The sequence below is a fragment of the Lampetra fluviatilis genome, chromosome 3 (assembly GCF_964198595.1).
Source record: "Lampetra fluviatilis chromosome 3, kcLamFluv1.1, whole genome shotgun sequence".
Classification (NCBI taxonomy): domain Eukaryota; kingdom Metazoa; phylum Chordata; class Hyperoartia; order Petromyzontiformes; family Petromyzontidae; genus Lampetra; species Lampetra fluviatilis.
The window spans coordinates 8,376,029-8,403,001 of NC_136277.1; the positions used below are offsets into that span (position 1 = coordinate 8,376,029).

At 47.5% G+C, this 26,973-nt stretch overlaps 1 protein-coding gene across 2 annotated transcripts in view; it reads right to left on the bottom strand.

Moving 5' to 3' along the window:
- Positions 1–26,973, bottom strand: part of LOC144951822 (uncharacterized) — a 135,697-nt gene that overhangs the window by 16,081 nt on the left and 92,643 nt on the right. For both annotated transcript variants that reach the window (XM_078882167.1, XM_078882166.1), the window contains exons 27-29: positions 25,841–25,951; positions 24,145–24,261; positions 10,698–10,818 (exon numbers count right to left, since the gene is read on the bottom strand). In XM_078882167.1, coding sequence (XP_078738293.1) covers positions 10,698–10,818; positions 24,145–24,261; positions 25,841–25,951 — 349 coding nt within the window. The remainder of the gene's footprint in view (positions 1–10,697; positions 10,819–24,144; positions 24,262–25,840; positions 25,952–26,973) is intronic.

Here is a 26,973-nt window from a genome sequence, read left to right on the forward strand (position 1 = left end):
AACCCTTGGGCCCAAAACCGAGCCCCAAAAAAAGTTATTCAGAGGCTCCCCGATGCGACCATAGTTAAAAATTGTATAAATATGAACCTTGTAGAACACCCTTTGTTATTAAAATATTTGTGGACGAGATGTTATCACTACCTTTTTAGAATGGTCTGAGAGGTAGCTCTTAAACCTAGACGTAAAACTTTCATGACTGCAGGAATTCATATTCTTGGTTCTTTCGGTAAAGTCACATAAATAGAAAAGAAAAAAGAAAAGAAAAAAACCCAAGACGTTTTGATCGCAACACAAGCGGTCTTCATCAGGTGGAGAGAAAAGTGGGGGCAAGCCTCCAAATGTAGCTGCTTATAAGGGCTCCAGAGTGAGTGGGTGGGGGAAAGGGCTGCGCAAGAGACAGGGAGAGAGAGAGGGGGTGGGGCAGAGATGAGGGGGGGGGGTAGCTCATCTGATCGAGACACTCACATTTCTGAAGAGATGCCGTGACTCTAAGGTACTGCTGCTATCACATCTTCCAATGCCAAAAAAATTTGTTTAGAGCTAGCTTGGCCCTGATCTCTGAGAGAATTAGACTGCTCTGCACTGAACTGGATCATGTAGACAAGGCACTCTTGAATTCACACTTAACATTGACAGAAAAATGTCAACATCTGATTAAGAACATGTAGATAACATAACTGCTTCATCAGCCGCTACAATGTCAGCCACATGTAAATATAATCTGATTTCCAAATTCAACCTCCTTTCCTAAAAAGTTAAACTTTGACAAGATTTCTATCAATCTGAGGAATAGCCCAATTTCCGATGGTCTAAAGTCGGTTTTGGCTAAAGGATTTTACTTTGCAGTCACCCCCAAACACATACCAGTGGATAACATTATTGCTCAGGTCGAAGTAGCCCTTAAGGGTTTGGGACACATCGTTGCAGACGGGACAAGATCTGGAATCGCTGAAACCCTCAAAAGCGCTAAGATACCAGTCAGCAACATCAGTAAGGAGGAGCGCTTTGAGTTATTTCAATAAAAAAAGAGGGAAGATATCGTCATCCTCTCAGCTGACAAAGATAATGCCACGGTCATCATGGACAAAAACGTGTACAATAACAAAATTCAGGAGCTACTTAATGATGATAGCTATACAAAGATTAAAAGAGATCCTACCAACTACCTCATTACAAGAACGAACAGTATCATCACTGATACAACTTCATTAATTGAACAGACCAAACGGTGTTCCCTAAAAACTTATGCTGCGAGACCACCCAGACATTATGGCTTACCAAAAATATATAAAGAAGGTACACCCTTTCGTCCCATCGTCTCAACCACTGACTCACCCACCTACAAACTGGATCGATATCTGTCTGAGACCTTGCAGCCATTCACTGGTAAGACCACCTCTTCTGTTTTAACTCAGCTCACCTGGTATAGGCAATTAAAGACATCTCACTGTCCCCAGCTGATTTGCTCGTTAGTTTCGATGTAGGTTTCTCTGTTCAAAGTTCCTGTGCCCAATACCATTGCAATAATTGAAGATTTGGTCTAACAAGAACTGAATACTGATGTACCAGCCCTGGTGAGACACTGCCTCACCAATACATACTTCACTTGGAATGGAACATTCTACAAACAAACTGAGGGCACCCCAATGGGTTCTCCCTTATCTCCGGTTGTGGCCAACATTTTCATGGAAAATTTTGAGACGGACACCATCCAGGCATCCACTCTATGTCCGTCCTTTTGGAAGAGGTACGTGGATGGCACGTTTGTCATCTGGTCACATGGCTGACCGGCACTGTAACAATTCCTCAACCACATCAATTCCATACACCCAGCAATCAAATTCACCATGGAGGTATAAAAGGATGGCATGCTACCCTTCTTGGATGTCTTAATCAAAAGGAGATCAGATGGCTCAATGAGCCACTCTGTCTACAGGAAAGAAACCCATACTGACGCCTACCTAAAACCAGGTTTCCACCACAATCCATCCCAAAATAATTCCCTCATCAAAACGCTACACCACAGAGCTCAATGTATCTTCGACCATGAACACCTGACCAGTGAACTCAAACACGTACACCGGGCTCTCAAGGCGAATGGATATTCTGACTACACAATCCGCAAAGCCATCACCCCAACCGTGAGGAAGGAGCCATCTGAAGAAACAATCAAAACCATCACCTTACCTTACATAGCAGGGATAACCAAAAAGATTTCCAAAATCTTGAACAAACACAAGATCCAGGTCCGATTTAACACAGTGCACAAAATTCGTGACCTGATCCCATCTGAGAAGGACAAGATTCCTGACATGCAATATCCCGGTGTCTATAAACCAAGCTGTACCTGCGGCAGCAGTTACATTGGGGAAACCAAACAACATGTCTTGAACCGTGTTTGTGAATACAAGGCAGATCTGAAACACGGCAACACCAATACTTCTGCCATAGCTGATCATTACTTTAATGCGGCTGGCTCACGTGAAATTGATTTCTCCAAGACGATGGTACTTTGCAAGCCGACTGGCTATCAACAATGATTCGTTCACGAAGACATCCATATATACAGACACAGACACAATTTCAACCGAGACGACGGTTTTTAAACTCAGCAATCATTGGAAAGATGTCATGAACCACTTTGGGTCATGACTTGAATTTGTGTTTCCTTGTCAACCTCTACTGTCAGTAGTGTGGATGGGTTTAGTGAGGTGCAATCCCCCCCCCTCCCATATCTACCCCTCCCCTCTATCTCTCCCCCTGTCTCTGCCCCATTCCTCCCCCCATTGTCTGATAGGTGTACCGAGGTGAAATTCCCCCCTCCTCCCATCTCTACCCCTCTCCTCCCCCCCCATCTCTGCCCCACCCCCTTTCTCTCCCCCTGTCTCTTGCGCAGCCCCTTCCCCCACCCACTCACTCTGGAGCCCTTATAAGCAGCTACATTTGGAGGCTTGCCCCCACTTTTCTCTCCGCCTGATGAAGACCGCTTGTGTTGTGATCGAAACGTCGTGGGTTTTTTGGTTTTATTTTTTGTTTTCTATTTACGTGACTTTACCGAAATAACCAAGAAAATAGCTCTTAAACCATTTTATTGTGATAATCTGAAAATCTTAGTTGACCAAGCCTTTTGAGTGGAATATCATGGTCAACAGTATCAAAGGTTTTTTACAAGTCAGGGAATAGTGCACAGCAGTGGTGATGCAGTAATGCCTCCCAAAAACCAACCCCTCGTCCACGTCGTGGGAGATGGTAACAAGTAAAGTACAGGATTACCAGACAGGGCGATGTATGGTGGGTGGTTCGACCACCTGGGCTGCTTCGGTAACCAAAAAGGCCTGTCTGGACTCACCTGGAAACGCGCTGGCTAATGGGGCTCTGGTTATCCACTTAGGCTAAGGGAGTAAACCCTGATAAAATCCTGGGTGGATACCAAGTGGCCAACGGCCCACCTTGTTGGGGTGGATGAGCAGATGGCCAATGGCATATGGCGGAGGAGCCACTGGATGTCTGGTGCTTCAGGACAAGCCTTCCAATCGTCTTGGTTTTCTGCCTCGCCATTGGACCCAGGCTTGGTTCCTGGTTAAGCCCGTGCAGTAGCTGGTAAGCAACAGACACTGCATGTAAATTAATTCACACACTGGCACCCTCCAGGGAAACTGTGCCATCGCACCACCACACTACACACCCAAATCCCTTTGGCGATTGGCAAGTGGCGAGCAAGGCAGGCCTATGCAGCTAAAAGCTCCTAGTCACAACCCAAGCACCAAGGCGACAGCTAATAGAAGGTCGTCATGCACTCGGATTAGGCAGGAGTGCATCCAGGCAGTTGTAGCTGTGACTGAGCAGCCCAAGAGCATCCACTCTGCTCACCCTGAATGGGGAGGGGGCTAGAAAAGGTGCCCTAAACATAGCTTGCCTAGCAATATCTTGTCTGGCTTACTGCAACCAGAGGGAGCATCAATAATTGCGGTCGAAACAAAAAGAAATATAACCTAAACATTAGATCCTGGAATGTCAGGACCCTCACAGACAACCCAAACTCGCAACATCCAGAGCGCCGAACAACTCTTGTGGCACGTGAGCTGATACAATTTAATATCCATATTGCCGCCCTCAGCGAAACCCGCCTGGCAGATGAAGGCCAACTGACTGAGCTAAGTGGAGACTACACCTTCTTTTGGAAGGGTAAACCCGCGCATGAACAACGCCTGCATGGTGTAGGGTTTGCAATAGACAACATGCTCATCAACAGCTTAAGTGAGCTCTCAATTGGTATCAATGAGCGTTTTATGACCCTACGCCTGAAACTCGCAAAAGACCAATATGCAACCATCATCAGCACCTATGCACCACCACTGGACTCTGAAGAAGACACCAAGGAGACCTACTACAGCCAACTCAACGAAATCCTTCAGACTACACCAAAAACTGACAAGCTGATTCTCCTCGGCGACTTCAATGCTAGAGTTGGGAGAGACCATCAAATGTGAAACAGTGTAATTGGTAAAGAGGGAGTTGGAAAGTCCAACTCCAACGGTCACCTTCTTACAACCCTATTCAGGCAGTAGAATAGCCTTAAGACCTCCTGGTGCCACCCTCGATCACACCAATAACATTTACTGGACTACATGATTGTCAGGAAGCTTGACAGCACAGATGTCCGCATCACTCGTGCCATGATCAATGCAGACGATTGCTGGCCTGACCACAGACTAATACGATCAGTGATGACTTTCAAACTAAACCACAAACACATCAACCGACCAAAACTACAGAGGAAAAGACTCAATGTAACCAGACTAAAAGACCCAGCAGTACAGGCTTGACTGAAATAACTAGCTCAAAGACTCAGCACCAACCAGGCTTCAGGAAATATTCATGAGTACTGGACACAACTGAAGACGGTAGTTATAACCAGCTGTGAAAACACCATTTTCTACACAAGAAGGAAAAACTGTGACTGGTTTGATGACAACAACCAGGAAATCACAGGCCTCATTGACAAGAAGCATAAAGCATTCATCGCCTGGCAACAACACAAACAGTCTAGACAGAAAAAACAATCATATAAAGAGGTCAATCGGAAGTACAAACTAAAATCCGGGAACTGAAGAACTGTTTCAGAAACAAAGCAGTAGAAATACAACATCTTGCAGATTCCAATAACCCACATACAATTTTTTAAGCAACCAAAGTCTATATGGACCATCAAAACAGGGCCTACACCACTTCAGTCTAAGGATGGGACAGAAATCTTCAAAGACAAAAATGCAATCATCTCCCGCTGGCAGGAACACTTCAGCACTCTTTTCAACTGCAATGCTGTTGTAGACGCTTCTATATTCAGTGAGATTCCGCAACACTCTACCACTGAGGATGTATTTGGAGAACCACCGATGCTTGAAGTGGCTAAAGCTGTCAAGCAGATGAAAGAGAACAAAGCTCGTGGGATAGATCAGATTCCTGCTGAGATTTACAAACATGGAGGACAATGCCTACTAGAACACCTGCACTACACTCCCTCATGGCCAGAATCTGGAATAATGAAGACCTTCCCAACGAACTGAAAGATGCCATCATTGTCACCGTCTTCAAAAAAGGTGACAAGTCAGACTGTGACAACTACAAGGAATGTCTCTTTTTGCCACGGCTGGATACATACAGGCAAGAATCCTACTAAACAGACTTCTACCATACTCTGTTTTTTTTGGTAAAGTCATGTAGGTACCTACGTCACGTAGGTAAAGTCACGTGGGTACCTACATGACATAGGTACCAACATGACTTTACCGAAATAACCAAAGAATATGGTAGAAAAAACCAAAGAGTATGGATTCCTGCAGTCATGAAAGCTTCAAATCAAGACTTCTACCACTTGCTGAAAAATTCCTTCCTGAATCGCAGAGTGGCTTTCGACCTGGCAGGGGAACCTCAGACATGATCTTCTCAGCCCGTCAACTCTAAGAGAAGTGGCCAGGAGCAGAGACTACCATTGTACATGGCCTTCTTTGATTTGACGAAAGCTTTCGATTCTGTTAATCGTGAAGCACTATGGAGAATCCTTCTGAGATATGGCTGCCGAACAAAATTTGTTAACGTCCTCCATCTGTTGCATGACAGTATGAAGGCTGTCATCCTCTCTGATGGTGATACCTCGGAACCAATCGAAGTAAGGACCAGTGTGAAGCAAGGCTGCATTATTGCACCAACTCTTTTCTCCATCTTCCTGGTGGGAATGCTTCATCTGACAGATAACAGACTTCCCAGAGACATAAATATCACATATAGGACAGACGGGAACATATTCAACATCAACCGTTTCAGAGCCAAGTCGAAAACATCAATCACATCCGTTATTGAATTCCAATATGCTGATGATGCCCAAGTCAGTGCCTGCTCAGAAGCTGACCTTCAGGTCATCGTCAACATATTTATAGTTGCTTACAGCAGGATGGGTCTAACATTGAATACCAGAAAAACAAAGATCCTTTTTTAACAAGCTCTGGGAGGACACCTACCACCCCCTACAATCATTACCAACAATGCAATACTCGAAAACGTTCCCGGTTTCCCATACTTAGGCAGCCATGTCTCTAGCAATGTCTCAATTGATTATGAAATCCAACATCGGATTGCCCGAGCTAGTGCTGTCTTTGGCAAACTTAAGAACAGGGTCTTTGAAGACCACGACATTACCACCAAGACCAAAGTGGCTGTATATAATGCTGTGATCATTCCAATCCTCTTACATGGTGAAGAAACCTGGACCACCTATCATAAACACATAAAATATCTCGAAATGTTTCATCAACGCTGTCTCAGGAAAATACTAAACGTCACCTGGGAAGAAAGACAAACTAATATCAGTGTCCTGGAGCGATCCAACTCATCCAGCATAGAGGCCATAATGATGAAGCAAAAACTCAGATGGACAGGTCACCTTGTGAGGATGAATGACTCGAGGCTTCCTAAGCAAATCTTCTATTCCCAGCTCAGCGATGGATCACGTGCCCCCAGAGGAAAAAAAAGCGTTTCCGTGACAACCTTAAAATGCACCTCAAGCAAAGCCACATAGATCCAAACAACTGGGAAATCTATGCTCTTGATAGACCATCATGGAGGGCCAAAATAAACAATGGAACTCAGAATTTTGAGGCCGAGCGAAGAGAGTTGATAGCCAGGAAAAGAGCACACCGCAAAGCGCATACACGAGAGACAGAGACATCAATTGGGAGCTGCAGGATGGACCATCCGTGCCCCCACTGTGCCAAGATCTGCAGGTCACGGATTGGCCTATTCAGCCATCTCCAGACCCATGGCCAGCCAGGTCCACCTCACAACACAGACAAGTGATACCTGGAGGGAAATCATACTCGACTACGAGAGATCCCAGAAGTGGAAGATGCAGTAATCCTCTCGAAACCCACTACTGTGCTAGAGATTGTGACTTTTTAGGTAGAAATTTATTCAGGATTTAAGTATTTTTCTGAATATTTAGTAACTGTTGAAAGAATATAGATTGGCCTATAATTATTATGGTCTTCTTTGGATCCATTTTTATATACTGGACAAATAAGAGTGAATTTCCACTCTCGTGGAAATGTACCTTCGGTAAGCGAGAGGTTGAAAATGTGCATTAGGTGTTAACAAATGAGATCTGCCACAGTCACAAGTGCAAATGCAGGTAACTCGTCTTCTCCCGTGGATGACGATGTCTTAATTGATGCTAGCTTATGCAGTATGTCCAGTTCAGAAATGGGACTAACGAGAAGTAGGGCTGAAGACTTTCACTAACATTTTCAGGGTTGGTGTGTGAAGAGGAAGAAGTGATTGATGTGAACAGTGGCATACCTGGAGACATTTTACTCGTGTGTTTTGTCAAATATTATGCTCTGCTAATCAATGTATTTTATTGTTCTTTGTTATCCCATACGTTTTTTTGGAATATTTTACTTTCTTTGGTTTTCAACTGAATTAAACGTTTGCCAGAGAAGTCTTGGTTTTGTGTGTGAATTTATAATAGCTTAGTGGTAGTATGATAGTCTAACACGTAGGCTTACGTGAGGAATATCATCCATAATAGAGGGGTTTTTTGGGGTTAGATAGCTTAAATATATAAATGTGTTGTTAAAACCTGCCACCACCTGCCACAGCCAACTAGTAAGGGTTGTCACATAAACAGAACATGCCAATTCGTCACTAATATAGCACACCGGTGTGTTGGAGAGCCAAGCCACAACATTTACAATCTGAGTACGACGTTTCGCAATTAATTACAACTAGCTTCATCAGGCGACAGACAGATTTGTGGAGAAGTCTAACTATTTCGTTCCTGATATAGAGGCATAGATGTGGTGACCAAGCTTCTGCACTCTTGTGAAAAGGTGGGGGGGGGGGGATTACTGAGTCAACGTACATTATGCAAGTGCATTATGTGAGTGCTTTGATCTTGTCCTTCCTGTCTATTGTGTGTATTAAAATAGTCATACCAACGGTAATCCCTATTGACTCGTTGACTGGAACCCTCGTGAACAGATAAGTTACATCAAAACTTATGAGAATACCATTAGGGTTAAGCTTAATATCTTTCATTATAGTTACGAGATGTTCAGAGTTTTTGATGAACGAACAGGTCCTACCAATGTAGGGCTGTACTTGTTTCAATACGTATTGTGCTAATTTGTACGTGGCAGAACCAATTGTACTAACTATGGGTCTTACAGACAAGGTGACTTCTATAAACAAAAGGAAGAAGCAGCAATGGGCTCTCATTTGTCTCCTGTGATAGCAAATTTGTACATGGAAGATTTTGAAACAAAAGAAATAGCTTCAAGCACACTAAAGCCATCTGCTTGGTTTAGATACGTGGATGACACATTGGTGGTCTGGCCACATGGCAAATATACACTTCACGCATTTCTAAATCATCTCAACTCGCAAAACGCATCCATCCAGTTCACCATGGAAGTGGAAGCTGACAGAACTCTACCATTTCTGGATATTCTGCTCGGACGGGTAAGAAATGGTAAAATAACATACAGTGTTTACCGAAAGATGCCTATCTGAATACAGAGTCACACCTTCACCCCACACAGAAATCTGCTCTTCTCAAGACGCTCGTTCATCGAGCTAAGAAAGTGCCAGATAGTGACAGTTTGAGAAGAGCGCATAAGTGTGGTCACCACATCTACGCCTCTATATAAGGAACGAAACAGTTTGACTTCTCCACAAATCTGGCAGTCGCCTGATGAAGCTAGTTGTAATACTGGCGAAAGATCGTACTCAGATTCTAAATGTTGTTGCTTGGCTCTCCAACACACCGGTGTGCTGTACTAGTGACGAATTGGCATGTTCTGTTTACGTGACAACTCTTACTAGTTGGCTGTGTTGGGTAGTGGCGGGTTTTAACAACACATTTATATATTTACGTGATCTAACCCCCCCAAAAAACCCTCTTATGGTAGTATGACATTTAGCATTTCTTACTTGGCAATTACATGTTTCTTATTGTTATATAGGTAATCGAATCAGGGAGCTTATTTTATTCTTTTTGCATTATTTCAGTATAAATTTCTAGGATTTCTTAATTCTAAAATGTTCGAATAAAACCAATGTGGACGATTACTCTTTATTCTGAACTTTTTAAGGGAGCGTGTTTGTCAATAATTGTTAGGAATTGGTTCTTAAAATATGTTTAAGCACTTTGAAAAAAAAAAATTTGCTCATCGCATCTCAGTCAAAAAGGAAAGTGTCAGGTATAAATGCTTCAAATTACCATTTTATGATGATTTTATGAGGAGTTTTAGTTATTTCTGTATGACGAATGCGAAAGGTAATGGCAATGTTACTGAGATGGTTACCTAAGTCTCCCACTTTAAAAAAATTACTGCGTGAATTTGTTAGGGTATCAAGTATGGATGAGCGATCTGAGTTTTGTTGTTGTTGGGTCTAGTGGTTGAATAAATCATTTGATTTAGATTGTACTGGTTTGTAAAGTCTAATACATCATGTGGTAGGATTGGCCAATTCCAATGTAGGTCCCCTATGATCAATAGTTCCCCTTTTGGAATGGGTGACATAATTGTATCCGGGAATTAATGTGTTATTTTACTATTTGGTGGTCTATAGAAAAACATCAGTCAAATGTTGGTTACCTGGAGAATAATTTATGAGCGCGATACATTCAAAAGAGAATGCGATACCATATCTGTTTTTGAAATCTTAGCACCCACACCCACACTTATAGCACACAATAACAACCGCCGCTCACCACTAAGTGGTGGTGACATCACCAAGGTGTTGGTTGGTGCCATGCTCGGTGCACTTTGAGCACACACAAAGACAGATCCCCCGTATAGCCTGAATAGACTGTTGGGGCAAGTGCTCTTAACGAGCACCTATGACGGTCGGCATGGCACACGAAGTGGTCAGTGTCTAGCACCATTCCTAGCCACCTTTGTCTCCCTAGTGGTGATGTTTAAACACCACACAAGGTACACTTTTGAGGTTGAGTCGGCCTAGGGGAGGCCCAGGACCAGTTCAGATAACCGTCACTGGTGGTGGCCGTGAGCGGAAATCGATCTCGGTCGCCGGGTTCGTAGCACAGCGTGCTAACCACTACACTACCACTCCCCATACACACATACTTACACTCAAGCTAACAGCACACATACACAAACAGGTGCACCCACACTCACCCGTCCAGTGCCTGGAAGTTGATGTAATTCTCTTCCTCCGGTTTTCTAGGAGTGAACCTGATGCACGTCTTGCTGTAGAATTCACTGAAGGCTTTCTGAATGGTTCTCTTGTCCCAGAAGTCTGATATTCCACAGAAATACACACATCAGTGACTTGCGTGTACAAAGCTCAATGTGAAACCATATGAGCATACCAGGCAACTTCCCATGCAATCAGAGATGATGCAACACGTGTATCTTCACATCAACTGATACATATGTAATGACAATAGAACCTGCATGCGGTGTGAGGAGACTAGTGGCCACGAGAGGTAATGAAAGGCGTATCAGTTTTCAGTGTGAAGAGACTGGTGGCTACGGGAATGTTCGAGAAGGGAGCATGGTCAGGTGACGGAAGAGAACGGTTGAGTCTGCCGGTAGAGGGAGCATCCAGAGTCAGCAAGAATGATCGAGAAGGGGGGCGTGGCCTCGTGTGGATATACAAGGGAGGTGCGCGGGAGACTCCGGGCTATTGCAGTGGGATCTCCGCCTGATGTTAAGTGAACGGGTCTTCAATAAAGTGCCATCTCAAGAGAAGTGTGTCAAGTCGTCATCTATATATATAAAAGGGAAATTTGTGAATGTGTCTGTTCGAAATGTTTAGCGTATTTTGCAACATGCAAAAAACTTGAAATTTGGCATGTGGGTAGTTTCCAGAATGTACACAATGCAAAAGGTATCACAATAGACTTTTATATACTTTTTTTGGGGTGGGGCGCAATAATGCATATCTATATGTATAAAAGGGAAATTTGTGAATATGTGTGTCTGTTCGAAATGTTTTGCATACTTCCCGACATGCAACAAACTTGAAATTTGGCATGTGGGTAATTTCCAGACCGTACACAATGCAAAAAATATAAAAAATTACTTTGGTATTTTGGGGGGGGGGGGGGGGGGAATGACCATGAAGTAGGCCTCGGCAAGGTAAGGTAATTACCCTTTTTACCGGGTAAAAGGGTAAAGGTGTCGACATGCCAAGGGGTAAGGTAAAGGGTAGGGTAAAGGTAGCTCGGAAGAATTACCCGGTAGGGTAAAGGTAGCGCGAAGTATTACCCGGTAAATATGGTACCTTGTTTACCGCTAAAAGCTCCGTGGCGCAGTCCGTGGCCTCCATTTAATAAGTAATATTTAAAAAAACTTTTTTAAAAACACGCTTTTATTAAATGTGTAGTGGTGATACGCGCTGGGTGTATATGTCGTGTGCCAGCGCGTATGTACGGGTGTGTGTGTGGTGACGCGCGCTGACGGGGAGGAGCAGGCGTCAGTGCGCGGGTGGGGGTAGTGCTGCTGATTGGCTGTGTGCCGGTGACGCGCCCAGAGGGAGTGATCGGGTAGCAGCGCGGTGTGATTGGTCGGGGAGTGGAAACACGCGCTGAGCGGAACCGGATCGTAGGGATAGCGCGTGGGGATTGGGTAACTGAGGAGCGGTGCCGACGTTGAGGTCCGCATCCGCTCCGTCTCCCGGGAAGAAGGGGTATATAAGGTGATGCACAGAGGAGCAGGGGCAGAAGTGGAACCATCTAAGAATGAAAACGAAGGTGCAGAGATAGAGCCCGGAGAGGAGAGTAATGGAGAGTAATGGAGAGTAGAGGAGAGTAAGGTATAAGTGTGTAGCCAGCGAGAGAGAACGGTCTACACGAGCTGAGTAATGTATAGTGTGTAGCCAGCGAGAGAGAACGGTCTACACGAGCTGAGTAATGTATAGTGTGTAGCCAGCGAGAGAGAACGGTCTACACCAGCTGAGTAATGTATAGTGTGTAGCCAGCGAGAGAGAACGGTCTACACGAGCTGAGTAATGTATAGTGTGTAGCCAGCGAGAGAGGAAGGTCTACACGAGCCGAGTATGCATACGGTGTAGCCAGAGAGAGAGATGCAAAGTCTACACGAGGCGAGTGGAGAGTGTAGCAGAGGCGCAGAGTCTACACGAGGCGAGAGAGGAGTGTAGCCGAGGCGCGGAGTCTACACGAGGCACAGAGAGCCGGCAGCACAGAATCCAGAGTCAAGAGAAGCGCATTGTGAAGAAGAGAGGCCACGCGTTGTATTGTTACAAGTCAAGATTTAATAAAAGAAGTGTGTTCCCGTCAAGGAGTTTCCTGCCGTCATTTTCCAATACTTCATCTGGCGTCAGAAGTGAAACGGGCTTCCAAGTATGGAGACGAGGAAGACCCGTAGGACCCACGGGATTGACCGCGAGGAAGACCTGGACGACTCGGGGCCGCTGGTGGCGGGGGGTGAGGAAGAGGACTTGCCCACGCTGCAGGGTCCGTCGACGGCGCCGGCCGAGCGACCGGGGACAGACGCCGGGCTTCGTGAGGCGCACTCCCGACTGGCGGAGCTGCTGCTCGCCGCCGCGTCCATCTTGGCGGAGATCAGCTCGTCGGGAGGAGCGGGGACGGTGGGGGACATTTTACAAGGTCGCCCCGCAGATTCCCGCCAAAACGAATGGGGGATTCCCGCCATTGCGCCTGGGCCTACTTTTGGCGGGAACGGCGAGCGCCACGTGGTGGTGGGTTCCCAAGCGCGCGCATCGACGTCATCAGCGCGCGAGGGGGTCCGCCATCTTACGTCTGCTGCTGGAGCCGCCATCTTAGACACCGACGGACAGGCGGAGAGGAACCACGAGGCGGATGACTTCATTTTTCAGCAGCGCCTGCCCACGTTGTCAGCCTTCAAGGCGGAAGGCGGAGACTGGGGCCAATTTCAGCGAAGGTTTTTGGCGCATCAAGAGATGTCAGCGTGGTCCGATGCTACGGCGCTGCGGGCATTGCCCGCCATGCTGGACGACGATGCGCTCGCGGCCTTCAGGGCTGCACGGAAGTCGGACCGCTCCACGCTGAAGGATGCGCTGGGTTTGTTGGCCAGGGTCTACGGGCCTCCCTCTACGTGCCGCCATCAGTTCTACGCAAGACGGAAAGCGGCCACGGAGACCGCGCTGGCCTATCGCACGGCGTTGCTGGCTCTTGCTGATGCTGCGTTCCCTCGGATGGACGAGGAGGGCCAAGACGCGATGGTTTTGGAGCAGCTGCTCAAGTTGGCGCAGGACCTGGGGGTCCCTATCAACACAGCTGACGAGATTGATATTTCTTCTTTGAGAGTCGCCACGAGTATTCAAGCGCACGAGGCCCTACAACGGAAGCAAGGCGTTGGTTGCAACGCTGCTGTCGTCGCAGCCCCGGGTTTGGTGGTCACCGAACCCCAAGTCGTCAGCCCACGAGAGGAGGCGTTCGCCACGGGACGACCAGGGGACTGGAGGCCGGGGGCCCGGTCGCCTCTGCGATCGGGCCGAAAGTCGGAGCAACCAAGATCTACTCCGACCCTCGTCACGTGCTATAACTGCGGCCTCCGGGGCCACGTGGCGTCCGGGTGCCGCGCTCCGCGGCAGCGCGCCATGGGAGCTCGGCTGGACGACGACCGAGAGCCCAAGTCATCTCTACAATCCCCGGCAAGTCGCGGCACCTCACACGCTCGGCCTGTTTATTCGGCACACATGGGACGCCGCGTTGCGGCGGAGGAGGGCCGGTTAAGGTTCGGGGATTCGGTTCGGCGAGGGGGGTTCGGCCGGGACCAGGGAGACATTGAATGGGCGGAATTGGGGCATAGAATTGTGGCTGCTTCGGCGGGTTCGTCCGTTGTTACGGGATCTATTGATGGGGTTGAGATTAGGGTGTTAGTGGACACGGGGGCATCGGCAACTATTATATCGGACCTCATTTATAATATTCTTCCGGTCCAATGTCGTCCGCTGCTTCCAGTGGATGTGCCATTTTACGCCGCTAATGGGGGATCGTTGGGCATTATCGGTCAGGTTAGGGCGTCCATTTGCATTGGAGATATCAAATTGTCGGGACCCGTTTTCGTTTCGTCTTCTTTGGCAGTTCCGTGTCTTTTGGGCACTGACTTTTTGGCTAAAATGCCCATTAAAATTCTTATCGATCAACGATGCATTGAACTGCCATCGGGTCGCCGGATTTCATTTTTGACGGGCCCTACTGACATTCGGACGGCGTGCGCTACGATACAAGCGGTGGCGACGCAGACAGTGCAAGTGCCCCCGGGTTCACAGATGTTGATTCCCCTCCGGTTGCGGAAACCATGGGTGAGGGAGGCTTCGGGACAGAGTATGCTTTTGGGTCCTTCTAACAAGGCTGTCGGGGGTCTTGATTTATCGGTGGCTCACACTTTGGTGCGGGCTGACAGGGATCCGTTTGTGATGGTTTTGAACGCGGGGTCGCGACCAGCTGTCATTCCGCAGGGCACCGTGCTGGCTCACGCGGCGCAGGTCCCTGGGGATGATGGGTTGGTTGCGCAGGTGGGCTCGAGCCCCGCGCGGAACGTTGAGCCAAGGGAAGACCTTGAGTGGGTCCATTCGTTATGTGCCGCCTCGGACGATTTGTCGGCGGCGCAGTTGGGTGCGCTGCGCGAGTTGCTCATTGAATTCTCTGATGTATTCAGTAAACATAAGTATGACATTGGGTGCACGGATTTGTTGCACCATCACATTGAAACGGGCGATGCGGCGCCGGTCAGGCTAAATCCCTTCCGACTGAGTCCCGTGGAGAAGGAACATGTTCAGTCGGCTGTTAACGATATGCTAGAAGCCGATATTATTTCGCCCTCCTCTAGCCCGTGGGGAGCGCCTATTGTGCTGGTTAAGAAGCAGGACGGGTCCCTGCGATTCTGCGTTGATTTCCGTCGCCTGAATAAGATCTCTGTGGCTGACGCGTATCCGCTCCCCAGGATGGATGAGTCCCTCGATGCATTGTCTGGTGCGCGATATTTTTCGACTCTTGATTTGTTATCGGGGTTTTGGCAGTTGCCGCTCGACGAAGAGTCGAAACCTAAGACAGCATTTCGGACTCCAGGGGGGCTGTTCCAGTTTAACCGGTTACCCATGGGACTTCACTCCTCTCCAGCGACGTTTCAGCGACTTATGGAGCTGGTTTTGTCGGGCTTGCAGTGGGATACATGCTTGATTTATATGGACGATGTCATTGTTTTCAGTAAAACGTTTGAGGAACACCTCCGGCGATTGAGAGGGGTGTTCTTGCGAATGCGATCGGCTAAGTTGAAATTTAAACCGGCCAAATGTCACCTCCTTCGTAGGTCCGTTAGATACTTGGGTCACATTGTCGATTCTTCGGGGATCTCCACCGATCCCGCGAAGACGGATTGTGTCGGTTCGTGGCCGACACCTACGTCCGTTTCCGACGTGCGTAGTTTCATCGGGTTTGCTTCTTATTATCGGCGGTTCGTTGAGCACTTCGCCACTATTGCAAAACCCTTGCACGCTCTAACGGCGAAGGGAGTGAAGTTCAAATGGGGACCGGAGGAGGAGGCCGCGTTTCGCTCCCTCCGGGACGCCTTGGTGGGTGCCCCACCCTTGTGTTATCCCGATTTTGCCAGTCCCTTTTTGCTGGACACGGATGCTAGCAACACGGGCATTGGGGGGGTGCTATCCCAAGTCGTTGGGGGTGTCGAAAGAGTTGTCGCCTACGGTAGTAGGGTGTTGTCTCCGGCGGAGCAGCGCTACTGTGTCACCCGTCGCGAGCTGCTTGCCATTGTTTTTTTTGTGCAGCAGTTTAGGCCATATCTTTATGGTCGTCACTTTACAGTCCGAACGGACCACGCGGCGCTACAGTATTCATTGAGGGTCGCCCAGCCCTCGGGCCAGTTGTCGCGTTGGTTGGAAGTCCTCCAGGACTATCAGTTTACGACTACGTACCGTAAGGGGTTGCGACACACGAATGCCGATTGCTTGTCGCGGTTGTTGCCTTGTGATGAATGCGCGTGTTTGTCGGGATCGGCGCGCTGTAAACCGACGCTTGCGGGGGAGATGGGGGCACTGGCTGCGACAGCGGGCGCACCGATCGGGGATGATTCCACTGCCTCTCAGGGTCGGGACTCGCTGCTCTCGCTGTCGCTCAGCGAATGGGGCCGCCTCCAGATGGCGGACAGCTCGCTGCTAGCATTGCGCCGCAAGGTTGGGGGTCCCGAGGGGGACCAGGAGCGTACCGGCTCCTATGTACTTGAGCGGGGCGTGTTATTGAAATGGGACAGTTTGTCCCGGCGGAACGCACTCGTGGTGCCTTCCGCTGTGAGGGGGAGGGTTGTCTTGGCGGCACACGAACGCCTCTTGCACTTGGGAGTTAACAAGACGCTTGCCCTGCTTCAGCGTGACTATTACTGGCCGGGAATGGGAAGTGATGTGGTGCATATTCTGAAGGGGTGCGTTGAGTGCGCCAGGCGTAAACCACCGGCCGTGGCAGCTAATCCACCGCTGCAATCTATTCAGGTCTCGCGTACCAACGAGCTCGTTGCACTCGATATTTTGGGGCCCTTCCCAGTCACGCCGAGAGGGAATAAATATTTGTTAGTGGGGGTCGAATACTTTACCCGATGGCCTATGGCGTGGCCTCTCGCTAACCAGTCGGCAGCGGCTGTGACGGATGCCTTCGTCCAGGGCTATGTCCTGGACAAGGGGGCTCCCGAACGCCTGCTGACCGACCAAGGTAAAAATTTTTCGAGTAAATTGTTGCAAGAGGTGTGCGATCTGTTGGGTACCAAGAAGGTGCGTACCTCCCCGTACCACCCGCAGACTGACGGGATGGTGGAGAGACTCCACAAAACCTTGACTTCCATGCTGTGCCAGCAGGTGTGCGAGGCACATGTAGATTGGGACCTGCAGGTCCCGGGAGTCCTTGCCGCGTATAGAATGGCCCCCCATGCAGCTACGGGGTTTTCCCCATTCTATTTGATGTACGGTCGGGAAGCTGACCCGCCAATAGAAACGCAACTTGGCCTGTCCGCTCCACGAACTAATTCTAATTTGGCAGAACATATTAAGTTTAATATTCACAAGCTGACAGAGGCGAGGGAGGCCGCGCGGCTTAATTCGCGGGCTCGCCAAATTGCTAATGAACGGTTGCGGGCACGGAAGGTGTCCATGCACGAATGGAAACCAGGTGACAGGGCCTGGCTGCATTGCCCTCAGGCACCCTTGGCTACGTCGCCTAAATTGTTGAGACCGTGGAGGGGACCCGTGGAGGTCGTGCGCGTTGCACGGCCCCAGTGCGTTCAGATAAAGTGGGGAAAGCGCCGGTGGTACGTTCACCCCTCCCGACTGAAACCGTTCTCGCCTCCATATGGCCTCCCCTTGTGTCGTGATGGCCGGGCGTGTGACGTGACCGGCGACCCAGAGGGGGAAATGTCTCTGCCTGATCCACACGTATTTTCGCCTGATCTGCTCCCAGGTGTCTCGGAACTGACAGCTGCCGATCACCGGCGGCCGGATCTCCGCGACGGGGCCGGCCCTTTCAGGCCCGTTCCGCGCCGTCTGGAGCAGCCGGAACCGCCGGACGGTCGTCAGTGTCCCGCCCCATACGATGGACCAGCCAGACGGACTCGCGCCAGGTCGTGCTACTTTGCATGACCTGCCTCGTGAGGAGTCGGGGCAGTTGGAGCGCCTCGTCAATGTGTGTAGTCGCAGGGACGTGGGGCGCGTTCGTTTCGAATTTGCTCGTATCGTGTTATTGTTGACTTTTCGGGTTCATTGTCAATCTGTACATAGTTATTCTTGTTGTTGTTGTTGTTGTGTTATGTTACGGGGCACACTCGGGGGGTTACGGGGTTTTTTTTTGTTGGTTGTCGTTTTATCGTCGCGGTTGGTTGTTGTTAGCAGCCGGGCCGGCTGCGAGCTATGTGGGAGGGGGTGATGTAGTGGTGATACGCGCTGGGTGTATATGTCGTGTGCCAGCGCGTATGTACGGGTGTGTGTGTGGTGACGCGCGCTGACGGGGAGGAGCAGGCGTCAGTGCGCGGGTGGGGGTAGTGCTGCTGATTGGCTGTGTGCCGGTGACGCGCCCAGAGGGAGTGATCGGGTAGCAGCGCGGTGTGATTGGTCGGGGAGTGGAAACACGCGCTGAGCGGAACCGGATCGTAGGGATAGCGCGTGGGGATTGGGTAACTGAGGAGCGGTGCCGACGTTGAGGTCCGCATCCGCTCCGTCTCCCGGGAAGAAGGGGTATATAAGGTGATGCACAGAGGAGCAGGGGCAGAAGTGGAACCATCTAAGAATGAAGACGAAGGTGCAGAGATAGAGCCCGGAGAGGAGAGTAATGGAGAGTAATGGAGAGTAGAGGAGAGTAAGGTATAAGTGTGTAGCCAGCGAGAGAGAACGGTCTACACGAGCTGAGTAATGTATAGTGTGTAGCCAGCGAGAGAGAACGGTCTACACGAGCTGAGTAATGTATAGTGTGTAGCCAGCGAGAGAGAACGGTCTACACGAGCTGAGTAATGTATAGTGTGTAGCCAGCGAGAGAGAACGGTCTACACGAGCTGAGTAATGTATAGTGTGTAGCCAGCGAGAGAGAACGGTCTACACGAGCCGAGTATGCATACGGTGTAGCCAGAGAGAGAGGAAGGTCTACACGAGCCGAGTATGCATACGGTGTAGCCAGAGAGAGAGATGCAAAGTCTACACGAGGCGAGTGGAGAGTGTAGCAGAGGCGCAGAGTCTACACGAGGCGAGAGAGGAGTGTAGCCGAGGCGCGGAGTCTACACGAGGCACAGAGAGCCGGCAGCACAGAATCCAGAGTCAAGAGAAGCGCACTGTGAAGAAGAGAGGCCACGCGTTGTATTGTTACAAGTCAAGATTTAATAAAAGAAGTGTGTTCCCGTCAAGGAGTTTCCTGCCGTCATTTTCCAATACTTCAAATGTACTAGTACTGGCAGAACTCCACAACTCCAGGAAGTGTCCCCCGAAGCTTGCCATAACGTAAGGGGCCGTGGCCTATTACAGCCAACGTCAGTTGAGCGTGGACAATTAGACCCAAACCGAAACATAACGTATACAAAAGATCGTTTAAAAATATGTATTTTTTAAGTGATATAACATAGTATTGTCACCATTATGACATACATATACCAAGTTGGCAGTCGATACCACATTAGGAAGTGGGTTAAAATTGAGTTACAAGATTTGAGATACGACAGCGACGACAACGAAAACAACAACAATAACGACAACAGAGTGAGTTCAAAGAAAGCATGTAAAATTGGAATCGAGTATTCTATATGTATAAAGCGCTCTACCTAGCATTTATCGTTATAAACCTTTTTCATGTCGTAGTACCCCAGGAATTACCCTGTAATCGGGTAATTTGTATGGGGTAAGGGTAAAAGGTAGGCTCGTTGCTTTTTACCTTTTACCTTACCTGCTAAAGGGTAAAAGGTAGAGTAGAGTGATTGTATTGTGGTAAGGTAAAAGGTAGGGTAAAGATAGGCTCGTTGTTTTTACCTTTTAACTTTTACCTTACCTTGAGGCCTACCATGAAGTGTGGCATCAACCCGCATACAGGACTAGCGAGAATCAATATCTGCTGAGCGTTTGTGGTATCGATTAAACGGGAATAGGCCGATTCTAAATAAATCTACAACCTTCGATTCCTTTGCGCGATTTAAAGAATCGGATCTTGGCGCGTGAGCGTACGTTTTTTTTTCCACCGCACCTTGGGTTTTATTTGAATTTTAATTAATGAGGTAATGATCAAAGTTTTATTTTCATTTGTATATGTTATGTTTTTAAATTTTGAGAAGTTATTACATATATTTTTCCCCCGGGCAACGCCAGGTACTTCCCGCTAGTTACACATATATAAAAACACCCAGAGCACCATTTCTGACACACCAATTGGGCCCAGCAATTATGTCACGAGGTGGATTGTGCCATGTTCTCACAAGAACAAATCTTCCTACAATGCATTGTGCCAGTAACATTTTAGAATTGTCCTTAAAATACAAATACATTTATTGAGGAATATGTTTTCGATCACGGAAAGCTTTTTCTGTTATTCAATAGCTACTATTCGGTAAATATTTGTATGCCTATTTAAAAAACGGTCATGAGAAACCATGTGTAATTCTCATCAAGCCCCATGATGTTAGGTGCCGTCTCCAACCTCTGTGAACTCTATCTCACTGGCCTGTCTATTTACGTGCTATAAAGGGCTATTACCCAAAAATGCATCTTTATATATTTAGTTTTCTTTAAGGCAGTGTTATTGATGGATGTGTTGGGTTGTAATGTTAGGATAGAAGAGAGTTTGTTCAACGGCTATGAGCATTATGAGCTTGATCATTTCAATTGCACATCTCCATCGGTGGAAAGAAAATCAACAACGTAAGATTTGCAGAAGACATCGATCTGATTGCAGGAACAAGCATTGCATGAGATGATGAAACATCTAGACTAGAGAATGTGGTAAGAGCATGCGGAATGGAAATCCGACAAAGAGACTATAACTGCTGTACCAATCTTTACTGGTGGAGAGGAACTTGAATGTGTACAATATTTCACATATCATTGGTGATTTAACGCCACAGTGAAAGCAAGACCAGCAATTGCTGCAGCAGCACTCGTAAAATTGAACATAAGGACAAATCAATATATTTTACTCAACTCTGAGATCCATTTGCTGACAACAACTGTTGCTGGCATAACACAACTGGTACTGTTACGGCACAACTGTTGCTGCCATGGCACAACTGTCTCTGCTATGGCGTAACTGTTCCTGCCATAGCAACTGTCATCGCCACAGCCCCCCGCTGTGGTTGTGAATCTTGAAAACTCACAACAGACACCGAAAGTGAAAGCAAGGCCAGCAATAATTACAATGAAAAAATATATTTATCTCGAGTCTGCGATCCATTTACTGAGAAACTGTGGCCAGTACGACACAAATGCCATCTCCACCAGTAAGGATTGCTACAGCAGCTGTAGTTTTTTGTATTGTTTGTGATTGTGAATCTCGGCTGCTCAATGCGGACACAGGAAAATCAATACAAAGGGTTGCTTTGCAGTGGTGAGCGTGAGGGCTGGCAAGCAGCGGCAAGAGGAGGCGACGGCGGCGGTCAGCCCATGTGGTCTGACACGGCACCCCAGACACGCAAACACAGAGCCGAGCAGCAGAGCGCACGGGCACACGGGGCGAAGCAGCGCACAGGGGAGCAGGACGACGGGCATAGAGGCCTCGAGCACAGAGAGAGGAGCATGCAGAGGGATACCAAGCCACACAGCTATAGTGCCCCACGGCCATAACCATCACCAATACATAGTTGGTGTAATTGATGAGAATATCTCTTTACAAACATTTCAGGTTATTATTTAGAGTGCAGTATTGATAAAATGAGCCAATGATAAAATCACCCAGAATACACCCAATCTCATAAACGCTCAGAAGCTAAGGAAATTGAAGCCTGGATAGCATTTGGATGGGCGACCACCATGCACGCCCGTTCATCATAGGGAGTTTTGAGGATGTGCTACATTTTGGGCAGCAGAGCACAGCGCAGCAATCCATTGCTCTACTCTGATTCTCAGCTCCCACAAAAATGCTTCCTGCCTTCACCAAACCGTATAGGCCAGTGTGGTGGTGTGCGGTCAAATAACCCTCATGACCTGAATGGCGTGGGGAGCTCTCATCCATCAGTGAAGGCACAACAAGCGCCATACATGTGTGTACACATTTCAAAATTTATATTAACGAATAGAAATTCACAAGGCAATGGTGTGCATAATTAACCCAATATGTTAGACTATTCGAGGTATTTATGATAGAGAAACTGAAGTCAATGGATGGATCAGCCAAGCAGGATGGCAGCTGCTGAAGGTTTTACATGATGCTGGAAGTGTTTTATCCGTTGTGTAACATCAGAGTTCTTGCTTCCAAGCAGCAGCTTTCTGCAGATGGCTGTTTCCGTAGCGAGACGCTTAGAACGCAGCCTGATTAGAGGCAGACGCTGGCACGCCTTGCGTGGTCATGCGAGCACGAGGGAGGGGACTTGGGGTGGAACAGCACCACAGCCATGGTGCCTCCACCGCACCGAGCAAGCGGAACGCGCGTGGGGCGCATGGAACCTCCCGTACACGAGTCACCCAACAAACATGGCCTGCGCAGTGCCCCCTCCCTGGGACAGGATTCCTACTCTATCCTGTCACCGACTCTGATGGATATGGATACAACTTATTCTGCATTGATCGGCTGACAAGTTGAGGGGCATTGTAAGTTATGCTGACTCACATTTTTATTGCAGGGGCACATTACCCATTATAACAGCAGAGATATTACCAATCCTAATTACAAGCATACATATACGAACTCTATGATAGTTATCTGAGCTACCGGTCCAACATATATGTATGTATAACGGTAGCTGGGTACAGGCCCAAAGGCCCAAAACACCAAGCGTCCATCAGTAAATATCAAAACGGCAGCTGTAACAGATACGAGTTAATACATTTATTGGATTATGCAGGGTAATAATAACTTGAGAAATTAATCGATTGTTGGGAATTCTGAAGTTGAGCCGTGCTAGGGAAGAATCCAGAAGGAAAACGAGAAAGAGAAATGAAAACAACCCAGATAAACTTTCTCTATTTGTTCCATATTTATGAACATTTTACGAACGATTATATGTGTATGTGTTCTGGAAAAGCATTGCTTAATTACATGCATTGTCCACTAAAGTCCTAACAATATCCAATGCCCTCAATGGTTATTAAAGTCAATAAAAAGTGTGATTCTGTCGGTTGTACTAAAGTGTTGCTAATATATAAACAATTAGAATATATTTGCAGTGTATGCCAATTGGTTCCTGTTCACGAACACATTTCTTAAAATCACAAACTGGCTCTACCATAGACAATAATGGGACTACTGTCAAAGACAATCTCCAGTATAAATACATATTTTTTATTCTGAATCTACATAAATATCCTCAATTGGGAGTCATTGTGAAATAACTGACCCCGGGGTAGAAGCAAACAAAAATTAAATCCCTGCAGAGCATTTAGAAGTGGAGGGCACTGAGCCCCAGGTGTGCCTTTGCCATGCCAATTCAATGGCCTTAACATTGATTATTTAGTAACACCATTGCAGGCTGGCATATTCAAATATAATTGTAAATTTGCAATTTAGCTATTCTAGCTGTATATAAAGGTAATATTGTGCTATATTGTTTTTAACTTGGCACTTTGCGAGAGTCACCAATAAAATGTGGCATCCAAACGACACCAGCAGCACCGACTCTACAGAAATTCCTGTGTAGTTTCAAATCCTTCACGCGTTCGTTTCCGCACCAAAGACAGAGACGGCTTCTCCCCTCCTGGCTGAGTCACGTGGTGTCCTGGTCTTCCTCGAATTTGGATTCTCATTTAATTGCCAAAGGAATGTCTTTTCAATCTCAGTCACCTCAAATTTCTTTGATACATGTTGAAATCAGCTTCATTATCCTCCTTGAATAAGAGGAGTGGCATTATAATCCCAACAATAACAATCAGATTTCATCTGAGAAATTCGACTTGGAAGGCCCAAGTCAAGCCACGAAGTCTACCGTGCGCTGCACTCACTGAACGCGATGGAGATGTTGTAGGGGATGTACACGTTGCCATCGCGGTGTTTTGGCCACTCCTTAGGTTTCTCCAAGGGGTCACCTGCAATGTCCCCAGTCCTGGGGACTTTGGAAACTTGGAAATGAAACACAGCATGAATGCACAATTACTTTAATTGAAAGATAATATACTCATTTATACATTCCAAAGAAATATCTCAACACACAAGTTTACATTCCAATAAACCCCATTTCAGCAGTCACATTCTATATAATCTATGAACCATGAGCATCCACTGCATTTGGATATAAATTATTCACACTCATAACTGTCAGGGAAACTAGTAAATGAATTCATTATAATTCAATGCAGTCCCCCACCCCTCCAATCTCTGGCGCTGACTCCCCAACACCCCCAGTAAGTACCCCTCTCCCTGCCACCCCCGCAAGCTCTAGCTTTTGTGCAATGCAACTCAAAGGCGCAAAATGACTTCAACCTGGCGGCAGTTCTGCCAAATTCAAGCTTCTTATTTACAAAAGCAATCCTAAAACAAACCAGCAGAGTGACTAACATCAATCCTAAATAAAGGCGAGCAGAGCTATTAACGGCAATCCCCACAACTTTGCAATGTGAGGCAGCATATAAAATTTAGTGAATTGAGTTTGGCGACGAGGAATGTTGGGAGACAGCCATAGCCAGGCCCTGTGGTGGTGGTGGTGAACGAGTGTATCGTGGCTGCCAAATTTTAAGCGTGCTCTGTGTGGCTTTTACTCTATGTAGCAATTATGCACTGGTTTCTTACTTTTCGGGAATCATCACTAACTTTGCTTTCGTATCACCATAAGCTGGACTCGATCTTTCACAGTGGAATGCTAAAGCATCTAAAACATTCCATGGATGATTGGTGGTAGTTTGGTAAATGGACAATACACGACTGATGATCACTTATAATGTAAAACTGGCTTACGGCTCTCCATGTATATTTAGTACAGCCCATAGCAGTGTGGTGGGTTCCCTGACAATGCCTGCAGCTAAAATAATTACATTGCAGTGTGTGCTGATGTCGCTGCTGCCCAACACAAGCGTTCTCTCTGAACATTTCCCCGCCTCCTCGCTCCTTAACGCCACCACCGACTGTCTCTATCCAGAATCTCGTCTTCCACTGGAGCTGCCCTCTGGCTCGTTGGTGCTGCCCCTGCGACTCTCTGGTGAAAGACCCTGTCCCCTCGTCGATGCCCTGTGACTCACTGGTGAATGAGCACTGGCACCCCAAGGACACCCTGGAACTCGCTCTAGGGCCTACACTTCTCAAGGATGCCCTGGGTCTCGTTGATGTTGCCCCAGATGACCCGGCTGTTCATGGGGCTCGTTGCTGTCGTTGGTGCTTGGCCCATGGTTGCGTGATCCCAGGCGTTGTCATGGTGATGCTCTCTCTCCTCTCTCCCAGTGTTTCCTTGCTCCGATACCTATACCATCATGACCTTTGTTTTCTTAAAGCATCTTGAGATGTGAGTGCATTTAGACACTGTATACATTGCAATTGTTGTCTGAGCATACACATTTACCCAGTTGATGAGATCCTCTTTATAGGATAAAGTGCATGCTTGTCTCAAAAATGCATTTGCTACAAGTACTACTAGATGTTATAGAACTTCACGAGACTTTAACTCAACTTACCCATAGCTGGGTTGGTTGAGTTGAACACATCACTCACCTTTCTCTGCTGTCTGCACGGCCACAGCGTTGAATATTTTGTTGAGCACAAGCAGCAGAGAAATTCTGTCGGCCTCTGCCTTGGGAAACTCCAAGATCTTCTTGAGAACCTCTGGAGCAGAGGTTACACAGGGTATTAAACATGACACCAATTTACAGCTGCAAAGGCCCTCTTGCCATTCAGATCATGTTGAGACCCGTGTGTGTGCTGCGCTGTCTGTGCTTACACTGACAGTAATAAAATACAGCACTAACATGATAATGTTATGTCAAATACATGGGCAATACCAGTACTGTGCTGCGTGGTATTGGTGATAGCCATCGTGGAAACCATCGGGACAACTGTTCGAGATCTACATGGTGGAAATCATCAATACAGACTGTTTGAGATTAATCCAATAGAAACCACCAAGGCTGCAGATAGCCATAGCCTTGTAAATGTGTTAGTCGTACTCTCACCTTCTAAATACGTTACTGTAAAATAAATCGTCGAGAAAATGGAACCTGCGAAGAAGCTTCTTTACATATATAAACTAAGATAAGGGCATCTATTGGAAAAAGTGTCTACAGAAATACTTCTCATGGGCGGGGGGTGGGGCACATTTTTCATAGAGACTCCTGAGAGAACTGCATCACATTCTGGGCATGAAGAAAATATGAACCTCTAGGATCATCCCAAAACCGATAGTATGGTAGAATGCTTTAATTCGGCACATGTGGATGTTATTTTCTATGTTAGAACGGGGAAGCAAGTGTGCTTATTAAACTGCTGGGCTCCGAATGCTCGTTAATTTGGATGAAGCCATCAGAGTGGTGCAGGAGGAAACAGCCATTGGGAGGGGAGGATCCTAGGGGAACCAATCCGGAGGGAGTGAGGCTCAAGAGTCTTGGACACCACTTCCATTGCATCTGCAAATGAGTGGATCAGGAGGGATTTTGGTCTTGGAGGCTCTATAAGGAGGGAGTGAACCGTAGAGCGGGGAGTGTGTGATTGGGAATAAAGACTGATCGGGAACGGGCAAGACTACAAAGTACTTAGCGGAAACCTGGGCGAGACTACGGAAAATGATGTCCAAACCTCTCGACATCTCTGAAGAAGAGCCTCATAGCTCACTGGATTTCTCCAGGAAAAAT